Source organism: Dermacentor silvarum, chromosome 1 (genome assembly GCF_013339745.2).
Source record: "Dermacentor silvarum isolate Dsil-2018 chromosome 1, BIME_Dsil_1.4, whole genome shotgun sequence".
NCBI lineage: Eukaryota > Metazoa > Arthropoda > Arachnida > Ixodida > Ixodidae > Dermacentor > Dermacentor silvarum.
This window is the reverse complement of record NC_051154.1, coordinates 121,554,536-121,566,450: the sequence shown is the minus strand read 5'-3', so window position 1 is coordinate 121,566,450 and position 11,915 is coordinate 121,554,536. Positions and strand designations below refer to the sequence as shown.

At 44.9% G+C, this 11,915-nt stretch overlaps 1 protein-coding gene across 1 annotated transcript; it reads right to left on the bottom strand.

Moving 5' to 3' along the window:
* Positions 1 to 1,080: 1,080 nt before the first annotated feature.
* LOC119450266 (uncharacterized) lies at positions 1,081 to 11,466 on the bottom strand. The gene is made up of 3 exons (XM_037713678.2): positions 11,310 to 11,466; positions 6,274 to 6,385; positions 1,081 to 1,437 (listed from the first exon to the last, which is right to left on the bottom strand). Exons 1-3 carry the CDS (start codon positions 11,410 to 11,412, stop codon positions 1,314 to 1,316), a joined length of 339 nt encoding a protein of 112 aa, XP_037569606.1. The 5' UTR covers positions 11,413 to 11,466; the 3' UTR covers positions 1,081 to 1,313.
* Positions 11,467 to 11,915: the final 449 nt, after the last annotated feature.

Here is an 11,915-nt window from a genome sequence, read left to right as displayed (position 1 = left end):
ATAACAGTGCGAGAGGAGTGAGTGAAAATCCCGTTTGCTCGAATGAGATGACTGTCGATAGGGACGTGTTTTACGTGTTAGCTATGGTACTTCTTGCACGCTCTGTGATGGCCCCTCGTATACATATCGCTTCGAACCAATAAACAAAGTTTTATATCGGAGAGAAATGGAATATATTTATTTTTGGCAAAGACAACAAGGTTCTCGTGTGGATTTCGTGCTTTTCTAGAGAAATCTTCGCCAATGCTAAAGCTATAGTGCCCTTCAATTTACGCCCATTTGATAGAATTTCTTCTTGTGTCTTAATAAAGGAGAATTGGACGATGATCTAATTAGTACCAGAAACATAGCGCCTAAGACGGTGCGCACATTTAATTTCTTTCGGTTTTAAGGTAATGTTTAGTAATTCGGAACAGTGGCGAACAATTATTTCTCCATAACGCGAAGATGATTCAGTAGAACTGGAATCAGGAAGATTATTACGCCGCGAACGGTTTTCTGCGTCATCAAGCTGAGCCTCAAGATTAGTGACACGGCGAACAGTATAGACAGAATCGGTTTGTACGCCTTCCAGTTGCTGCTGCAAAGGTTCGAAACGCTGGCATTTACGTTGAACTGCTGCCATACGGTTACTAAGGTCTGATAGTGCATTAGTAGTTGCCAGAAGTTGCGTTTTTAGACCTTGTACTTCTGAAAGCAGGTTTTACTGTCCTGCGCTGTTTTTTTTTTTTTTTTGCCAGTTAACTAAAGCTTTAGAATTTTTACATAGATACCGGCCAAAGTTCGCGTTAGATCCGCGTTATTTTTTTTTCCGAATGGGCGGGACGATAATGCCGCATTTAAAGTGACGTGACCATTACCTGCAGTTAAACTACCCTTAAGCCTGGACTTCCTCTAAAGAAAAAAAAGCAGGTCACGGTGGTGCTAGTAGTGTTTTCTCATTATCTTGCAATGGCGACGCCCAGCACAGACAAAAATGTTATTGCACCACCGTATCTTCACTTTTACCTCACTCTAACACCCTCTGTACCACGCAAAAAGAACAACACACGGTCACCTCCCCTTTTTACTTTGTTCTTTTTTTTTCAGAAGAGTTTTAATATTCAAAACTATACACGGAGAATGTTTCAGCCCAATGGGCAAAAATAAACTACAACAACAATGGTGTGCGCGTACGGAGAAAATCGCGGGCTTCCTGTCTCCAGCGCCGTGTGGTGTGCGAAAGCGATGTTGGTGTGGCGGAGGAGCCCCGAGTGGCCAGTTTGTGTACGCGCCACCACGCCGGCGGTGCTTCTCGAGAGGAGGCTTGCCGGTCAGGTCAGGGTGAAGACGTGGTCCCTGTCGCAGACGACCTGCTGGCAGCAGTGCGGGTAAGAGCCCTTGAGCGAGACGAAGTGGCAGAAGCCGTCGCAGTGCGGGCAGTTCACCTCGGGGCACCTGCGTATAGCAAGACGCCGTTCGCTGCTGCCTCCGCACAAGGACGCTCCGCATGCACCGCGGCCAGAACGTATATCCCAACGCACTGTCTAGTCTGATAGCTCTGGCAGCAGTACGGAGTGCACAGGTCACCCGGGAAAGCAAGTATATGTCGCGTGCCGCGTTCATGAGTAATTGAGTTAACTTAAGTCGACGGCAGCAACCCAGACTAAGGCGTTATATAGAGCGTTGTAATTGTACTGCCTCCCGGATTTTTTTAATAATATCGCGCGAGCATCGACTGCACGGAACGTCAGCACCTTATAACAACGAGAAGTGGCGGGATCGGCAATAGTACGGGCAAGCACACAGAACACGCTCCAGTCGGAGCGTCGTCTGCTATACGCTGTTTGCGTCAGGAGTGCACACGCCCTGCCTTTGTTATCTCTGAGGCCCCATCGTTCACAAACAATACCTCGTATATAGTGATAAATTTTCTTGATCTTTTTCATGTTTTTTTTTTATCTTACGCCAATCTCATTGCTTCTCGCCGTTGTAAGGCACTGCCATATCGTGAGGTCGACGATCGCGCGATATTATTAAAAATCCTGGAGGCTGTATTTACGCCTTTATTGGCATAAGGAGGAGCGCTTTGTGCTCCGTTTTAAGATCTCATTTTTAACAGCGAAGCTGTTTAAGCTATCCGTACAACCGTGCTCGTCGATCGAAAAAACATCGCTCAGCGATGAGTCACCTGGGTTGCCTAGCAACCACCTCACGGAGCGACGTGTACTTCACCTCCTCTCCGTGCCGTACACATGTTGCCTTAACATGGGACGTTAAGGAGAGCATGCGCACGGCGTGCGCTATGCTCGGGAGAGAGAAAGAGAAAATGAGAGAGAGAAAAAAATTGTAGCAGCACCAACGAGGCAACGCGCAGAGCTGCTGCCGACGCCCTCCGCGTTTCCCCGTTTCCCCGCGTTTGCGCCGAACGCGCGCGGTGTCCGTGACTGCAGCAGACGCCTCTGGCGGCGGCTCGGCAGGTTTCCACCAGCCACGCCCCGGCAAGTGTGGAGGCGCAGCTTGGCCGTGACGTCACCGGGGAGATAAATCTCGGAGCCGCCGCCGCGACGGCGGCAGAACTCTCATTGACTTTGTGGCGACTCGCGAGTACATGTACCCTTGACATGGAACGACCAAAGATCTGGGGCGGTATTCTGTAAGAGTCTACCTAATGGTCTGTCCATTTCGGTGACCGTTGATTGGCTGCTGCTTGACGTGCAGGAAGGAGACTGGCTGGCACCTTCCTGCACGTCAAGCAGCAGCGAATCAACGGTCGCCGAAATGGACAGTCCACTAGGTAGACTCTTACAGAATTACAGAATACCGCCCCTGGACACCCGAAGAAGAAGCCGCTCATCTTGAAGCGCGTCGCGCAGCCAAGCGAGAATCTGCGCGTCGGCGGCGAGCCGATTCGGAATACCGTGCCTAGCAGCACTTTCATTTCCTAGCAAAACTTAGCCAAGCCTAGTAAAACCACTGACGCATGTAAATCACTGACGTTTACTCTATACAGATAAATGGGCTGGAGCGTAATCTGGCTCATATTTCGTTCTACTATGCGAGATACCACCTGATAAGATGGCGCGTGAAGGCTATACAGAGAAATACCTAGTGGTAACGGTAAAAACGTGCAGCAGCCAACTTTATCCTTGTCTACGTCTTCCCTGCTGTATAAATCGAGATATGCTTTCGTGAACAATATTATTTTCCTGGTTCAATGACCCGGTAGGAGCCTCGGCGGTTTCAACCGCACAGTATAATACAGCTATAAGTTCGGGATAGCTGGATCTAAGAAGGCATACACCTCCATATTTGTACACAATTAATTTTTTGTAAATCTATAAGTTGTCCTGAAGCCTGTACTGTGACGAATGCTGGTGGTTGCTATAGCATTCTTTAATGGTGCTGATATAAATCACACAACGATATCAGTTCTACTAAACGCACTAAGGCGAATAACATGAGGCCAGCAGACAGTGACACCAACAGAAAAGCATTTATCACCTGATTTATCCTGGAACGAGCACATTAATACTATAACCAGTTAGGCATCCAAGACACTCGGCTTCATCAAACGCAACTTACACATGGTGTTTAAAGCAGGCGATAAACTTGTTTCCGGCAATTATATAACTACTTCCCTAATAAGCACTTCTTGGAAGTTCTTGGAGCATATTATCGTTACTCACATATCTAACCACCTGGAGGCAAATTATTTTTTTATTTTTTTATTTTTTTTGTTGATTGTCAGCATGGTTTTCGTAGAAAATTTTCGATAACTCAATTGTTGTCCATAATACACGACTTTGCCACTGCTATAGGCGATCGCCTGCAAATTGGTACAATATTTCTTGACCTATCGAAGGCATTTGACCGTGTAACGCATGCTACCTCAATTGGACGCTTAAAATGCTTCGACTACCGGAAAATTTAGTGCATTTGATTCAGGCCTACTTAGAAAATTGTGAGCAGTTTGTGGAAATTCATAGTGTGAAATCTGAATAAACTTAGTGTGAAATCCTCACACTGACCCCTGCGGGGTCACATACGTATATCTCATGCTCAACACAGGTCATCGCGTATTTTTCATTCCAAAGTAGTACATATAACACTTTGCCCGCTCAAAACTCTTACAGAAATAATTATTTCTACTTACGAGTGAAGAGTGGGAGCATCTACCTGAAAGTGTTGTTTAATGCACATAACTAGATTTTTTTTTTTTTAACTGTTGCGAACCCATCTCATGTAACCCTCTCCAGCTTGGGCAGCACTGCTGCAGCAGTCCTGTGTGTAAATAAATAAATAAATATTCTACTAAACTATTAGCATACACTAGGCATGTTCGTTCTAAGTTAGAATACGCCTTGATTATTTGGAATCCGCATCACATGCATCTGATTGATCAACTCGAAGCAATACACAATAAAGCAGCAAGATTTACCACAAAGAAATAATCGCGCAACAACAGCGTCCCGAATCACTTTCATTGCTCTCCATTCAAAAGCGCAGAATAATAACGCTGTTATCGGATTTGCTTACGTATTATCATAGTAAAACCCTGTTCCGCGAACCTCACATCAATGCGACAAATTGTATTTTACAGCGTTTAGATCACCCATTTAAAGTACAGCCTTTTTTTTTTTGCTGGCACTAACCTGTATCATCATTCACCACTTCTTCTGATTCATTGGAATAGACTATCATTATCAACATCAATAGATATTTTATCAATATTCTGATATTATATCACTAGACTATCATTGGAATAGACTATCAAAGGACACTGTATCTGCTACTGATCATGGTTGTTTTCTTCACGAATTGAAGCTTATGCTAAATATGTGATCATTTCTGTGCTCAGTACTTTCTTACACATTTATTTTCCTGCTGTAGATAACTATGGCACTGTATTTTTCTAAGGTTCTTTCTTTTTTGACGTTTGTTATTGTAACTGACTCCCCCTTTTATGATGCCCGAATAAACATTTAGGGTACATAAACAAATGAATAAATTCGTTCATTATATAGCGAGGGTCTCGACTCCTGCAGCTTTGGTGCTTTTGAAGCAACATATATACGAGGGCTTGTTGGCCACTTCTCCTTTTCCCAAGTTCACGTACTACCTGACGCCTGCGGTGGAAAGGATGTTCTACATCCGCCACCATGGCCGTGGGTTGCGGCGCTGGCTAACACTCGCAGGCCTAGATCTAGTACACGCACAATACTCCAGAAAGTGGATAGAAAACGGCGCCGCGGTAGCTCAATTGGTAAGAGCATTACACGCGTAATGCGAAGACGTGGGTTCGTATACCACCTGATGCCAGTTGTTTCTTCATCCACTTTCATTTCATATCAATTTTAAAAAGTGCTGGCTCTCCCGTATTCGAGAGTAGATGTAAGCATGAAATGGCTAAGATATGGCGTCTTTTGCTACTTGTGGTGCCACCGCCTTGAACCGCTTTTGTTCTTGCAACAGTGCAGCGCGCTCAGCGTCTGTCGTTACTACTTCTTGTCGCTGACCGCTCACGACTGACGGACCGCTGGCGTTCAAAAGAGCGCAGGCAACCTCTCTATCTGCCTTTTGAACGTCGCTACTAGAAATGACAAATAAAATTTCAGCGCGTACTATAGAAGTTACAGCTTGAGTGATATTGTGAACAAACATTAGGAAGAAATCGGAAGCAATATTTTTTGTAACTTGTTTGGGAAGTATCTAGCGTATGTGATGCGGTCTTGTACAAAGGGTTGGGGGCCAGAGACCGTATTAGCCTAACTTATGACTGGTTGCCCCGGATTATCTTGTTTAGATCTCGCGACGATGCGCTGATTTGCTCGTTTGTGTGCTCGGATAACGGCTCTGGCTTTTGGCTCAAGGTCACTTGAAGGTCGCCGGCAGCAGGAGCTAAAAGCACTTCATGCTTTAAAAAAAAGTTATTTACCCGGTGCTTCCCTTGGTGTCATTGTCTGTCGGCTTGATGTGATTGTGACTGACGAAAATCGGGCCCCTCGGTTCCCCTTCTCACGCACTACGGCGAAGTGATGTTAAAGAGATTAACTCAAATGAGGTGGCTCAGCGTGTTCTGCACCTGCAATAGCACACATAGGAAAGATGCGAGTTCTTTACTTTCTGTATACCCTGTACAGTCTGATAAACGGGAGAAGAAAAAAAAACACGTTTGCCTCGGGTGAGATAATCAGTTTGGACGCTCAACCGATCTGGTTCGCAGGACATCACAGTGCACAAGGGCCCGTGTGCTCGGTTTCCTAGCACGAATCCCATGTAAATTGGACTGACCGCTTAAAGTAGACCATGCGGTTGCGTGCGTCGCAGATGACCATCTCGCAGGGGTTACGGAACGTGAAGTTGGCTCCGTTGGGAAACAGCAGGTGGCGGTAGACGCACGCTCCTGCGTGACACGCAATCGCAGCCCCAGTGAACAAGGTGAGCAGCCATGGCAACGAAGACCAGGCACCACGGGGCGGTCAGCTGCCCGCGAGACCTGACTCAATCGTGGCTGCATCGTAGCACTCCTCGCCGAAACGGCGAGTGCGGCGAGAGCACGAGCGCTCGACGCGCATACCTTTACTACAAGCATATTGTTACGCATTGCACGAGTTGGCAAATATTTAATGAACATTTAGCGTCCACGTGCGATTGCGCACTCCGTCTTTCTGAACATCTCTAGTATCAGCAACGGCACAAAGCAATAAGCAACAGAACTGTAAGCACTATGCATTGGACAACGTAAGCAACAACAGAATGCTACGACGGAGAAACACCTCAAGGCGAAAACTTGAACGAGCAGTGAAAGAGACGACACGGTTGTCAACGCCCTACCGGACCCCCTCCCCGCTCCCATCCTGGGGGTAAATGCGCGCGCGTATCACGGCAGGCAGCACGCATGTGCCCAGCTACTATTTTGTTGTGGAGATAAACGTGTCGGTAAACGGGTGTAAGCGTGTAATGCAGAAGCATCGCCGCACTGCACACGAGAAGCTAAATGTAGTACACGAGGGGGTGCTGTTAAGTACTGCACCTTACCCACAAAGAAATAAACTAGGCAGCTGTAAATTGCAGGATGTATTGACCAGCTTGTCTATATTCAATGGTAAAAAAAATCAGATACCCATGTTTTAAGTTTATGCTGCTTTTTAGGTCCAAAGTGAGCATGACAGCGCCTTCAGAGAAGTTCGTTGTGGAATAACATCCAACTATAATTAAGTTCCTGTTTCACCAAGGGAATCGTACGAAGCAGATTCATGATGAAATGTCACAAATTCTGGGTGACAGCGGTCCTTCGTATGCTACCATTAAACGTTGGGTTGTCAACTTTAAAACTGGCCATTTCGGCGTTCAAAGTGAGAAACCCTGTAAAAGGCCTGTTTCTGTTTTACTGCCTGCAAATGTGAAAGCCATTAATGACATGATCATGCTGGACGGCCGAATATCAGCCAAAATTATTGCTACATATCTGGGAATATCACGTGAGAGAGTTGTTGCCATTATCCACGACGACTGGGAATTGAGAAAGCCTACAAAAAGGCTTATCCAAACACTTTTGACAACTAAACATAAAAGCAAATGTGTAGAAACACTGGTGGCTGTTTTGGAACATTTAAAAAACGTGAGTCTGATTTCCTGGACACACTGGTAACTGGTGATGAGACATAGACCCACTGTTATGATCCAGAGACAAAGGAACAGTTTAAGGAATAGAGGCACAGTGGTTCCCTCAGGCCAAAGAAGTTTGGTGCGCAAAGGTCAGGGCCGAAGCAAGTGGCTACAGTATTTTGGGGATAAGAAGGGAGTTCTGCTAGTGAACTACCTCCACCTGTGTTTAGCCATTAATGCAGAATATTACTGTGCTTTATTCACAAACATGAGGGAAAACATCAAGGGAAAATGTCGAGGAAATATCTCCAAATATGTCATCCTCTTGCATGACAACTCCCTGTTACGCACCGCAGGTGAAACAATGGTAAAACTGACCTCCCTAGGTTTTCATGTGATGCTCTATCTACTCTATTCGTCCAACCTGGCTGCTTCTAGCAATCAACTTTTCCCTAATCTAAAGAACAAAAAATAACACGTAAAGTGACAACGATTTGGGAGCGTTCTGGGGGCAACTAATGCTGCAAGTTAGTGGTTACACCAGCAGACGGAAGAATTTTATTTGCAGGGACTTGAGAAGATGTTGGACCGATGTCGCAAGTACACTAACTTCCTGGGGGAATATGTAGAATATAGCAGTTACAGGCTCGTATCAAACATTTTTGTAGATAAGGCTCAATACTTATCATCGATCGTTAAAACGATTAAAACGATCGCTAAGATATCAGAATTATATAATTACAAACTACTACGCTTTTTCAAAAATGCAGCACTCGGCAAATCAGATGCGTTTCTTAATCTTGCACACTTTGAGCGAAACGCTGTTCCCTATCGTTTCCGATGTCAACCGTCTTGGCACGTTCCATTTTCCCGCACGAAGTACGGAGCGCACCGCATCCACATATCTTGCCAACGACATTAAACTACTATGAATCGCTACAAACAAACATTTCATTCCTTACAAAAAAAGAAATACGAGCATTATTTCTGTGAAAATTGAAACATGCCTCCTTTTATATTAGTGTTCCATCGCGTTTCGCATTTTATTTTGTTAATCATTCTTATGTTGCACGCGTGTCTTAAAGTGCGTTTCTGCATTCCACTGTTCAAAATGCATTTTTTTTTCCAAGAAATACATGTGTCGAAATTGTCATATTACTTGCACACGTGTACCAGCAGTGCGTCCACTGTGGTACAAATCGGCGAGTGTGTAACAATTCTTTGAGACCACTCTCTATGTTTGCTTATTTTTCTTATAATTTGTTATGCTAAAGATTATGAGTGCTGTACCCTGTCTTCACCGCCGATGGGTGGCTGAGGCTCTGTCAGGCTGTCATTAGGCAGCTTTTTGTCCCTGTAAATTTTCTGTTTTGATGAAAATATAGTTGTTTGATTGATTGTTTGATTGATTGATTGATTGATTGATTGATTGATTGATTGATTGATTGATTGATTGATTGATTGATTGATTGATTGATTGATTGATTGATTGATCAGCACACCCTCGCACGTAGTCGCCACGACCACGCACGTCCAAGGCCCTACAACTCCTGTTTCTGAGTCAACTTCTGGCCTAGTTGAAGTGTTGCAATCGATGTCTTCATTTCGCCAGTTTTTGTTTCATTTGAGAAAGCAGCGCGCATACAAAAACATAATCTACACAAAACAGAGTGCGGCAAAATCAATACATGTACATACAGATTCAGCCGTTTCATTTGCCGCTCCCACCAACGGCGGTGCATCGTATTAAATGCAGATCACTTCACATAATTTTTATTGCTCCGGAGATGAGCACAAGTGTGGGGCCATATTAACGACTATAACGTATCACGCGTTCTCCTTACAATCTGAGAACTATGTAGCACAGGGTTTCTGTTGTAACACCAAAATGTAATAGTGAACTGAAATAGTTGAATAATTTAATACATAAAACTGTAACACAAGAGTACACCTCAAAACAACTGCTGTCTAGAGGTAAAACTGTATTGTATCACGGACAGATGAAGTCAGTGCTGTTTCTGTTGAAGACGATGACATACATAAGCGAAAGCATGAGCAATTTTCGCGCATAGCCATTAGTTAATGCGAGCCACGGAGAGAATTCAACCCCTGGCATTAACAATTTTCGTGATTTGTACCCTATCGCCAGCCGACATAGCTCTGATGGTTTCATGTCATGATTATATCACCGTCTCGTCTCGTGGTCTGCTAGGTCGTTTAAATAATCAGTGCTAGAGCAAGCACACTATTTGGTGGGCTTGCACCGCTCTACGCACACCAGATTTGCTTAATATATATGCCTGCGAAGTGCTTGTTTATTTCCGATGTAAAGGATGCAATACTTGTGAAGCACTATTTTGAAAGGATAGGCTGTGCACCGTAAGTCAACGCTCACACTGTCGGCAATCACCTGCCAAGCGATAGTTTCGAAAAGACTCATTTTTAAATATATAGTGCAAAATGGTAACATCCATTTTAACGAAAGGCTGGTGCTGGTAGCCAGCATATTCTGGCGAACACTGATAACCACAACAGAAAGGAATATTGGCTACTGAAAACCAAAATAACCCTTTATTTTATTCCAAACATTTTCGATAGCCCTAGCGGCTTACATACGGAGGCCCAATATTTGCATGACGAATTAATCACCATGCTCAATACGCTGACCTGAGAAGTAAGAAATTCGCTAGTAAGCATATTGTTATTTACTTTAGGATACATGTTGCGAAATTAAAGCTAGCCAGTGTTCAAGTAATGGCCACTTACTACGAATGCCGAGACTAACACTTACGAGATATCCACTCACAAAATATGTGCTAAAAGGTCATTGGCATTCTATGTATTATATTTTCCTAAAATGCTTTTCTTACGCACTGCACGATAAAATTACGTGGAACTCAATGATCGTGGCACAATTTGGACATGTCGAACCACTTGCTGGTCTCTGGATTCGTAGTACATGGACAAGCATGAGCACTGGCCAGCTACAATACCGCAACTTCAACATGTGTTCAAAATCAGGTAATTAAAAGTGTTATTACGAGTACAAGGCATCATTTAATCACTAATTTACGCAGCGGCTTGTCGTGCAAGCAATGTGAGCTGCTTCAAGTAATCCAGCTGATGAGAAATAATCGCGCTATCTGCCACAGGCTTTAAAAAAATTGTTGGAATTAAGAGAAACGGGTGACAGACTTTTTTTCGTTTCCTGTCCCGAGAGCAGACAATTCGTTCCAACGTGTAATTGTACGGTGTCGAGCCATGGACGCTCTCTTAATAAGCATATACCACTGACTTCACGGAGAAAAGTCCCAAAACGTTATCTGTGTATGAAGGTGCTGCCCGGGTATGCAGCTGGAATTATTTTAAGATGCTGCAAGCGCATCTGGCTCCATGTAGCGAGCAACAAGATTGTGTGTAGCCGTATGTAGCCAAAGCCCCAGCAAATAAATCTCTTTACCATCCACCTCCCGCCAGAAAACCGAACAACGCGAGAAAACCAGCTTCGCATTTTTTTTCATCATGCTTCGCCCAACACACCTTGTCTTCAATGAAAACTACAAAACAGAGACAACCTGCCCTATTTCACGAGACTACGCGGCACTTGCATATACAGATGGCAAAAAGAGCCAGCGCGCGCTCAAGCAGTAAAAGCGGCACTGAGTATCCGCGCCCGAGGGCTGCGAAGGCCCAGAAGAGCGGGGTCAATGCAGGGGCACCTTTGACGAAGCTCCACTCGGACTCGAGGCTGGCCACGGCGGACTGCGCGCCTCCGGCCATCGTCACCAAGAGGGAGGCACACACGGCGAGCCACGCTGACATCTTCCGCCTCGTCGTCTTCTCTCAGTGCCGCCCTATGCGCGATTTGATGCATCTTCAAGCATAAGACATTGTGGGCGTTTCATTCGTGTATATGCACTCGGCAAATGACAGAGACGAAGAGGTCAAAGAAGAAAGAAAGCAACCGTGAGGAATTTTTTTTTCATGTCAGAAATAGATTAGTCAAGTCAAGCTCAATGGCTGAAAGCTCCGGCCCGTCACGCGTAAACATATATAAGATAGGTTCCCAGAATGCGCACATGTCACTTCTCGAAGCCTACCTGCCGTGAGGACCAGGCACCCTCCCGAGAGCTCGGCCTCATTAGAGCGTCCTCACCTTTATTAAGGCGAAAGCCGAGGATGGCTCATGGGTCGAAAAATTGACCGTCCAGCGTTATGGCACCAAAATTGAATAGCACCAAATTTCAATGGCACCAAAATTTATGGTGCCACCATTGATGGTCGAACCCACGACCTTTGACGTTTATTTGGGCGAAGTTAATTCA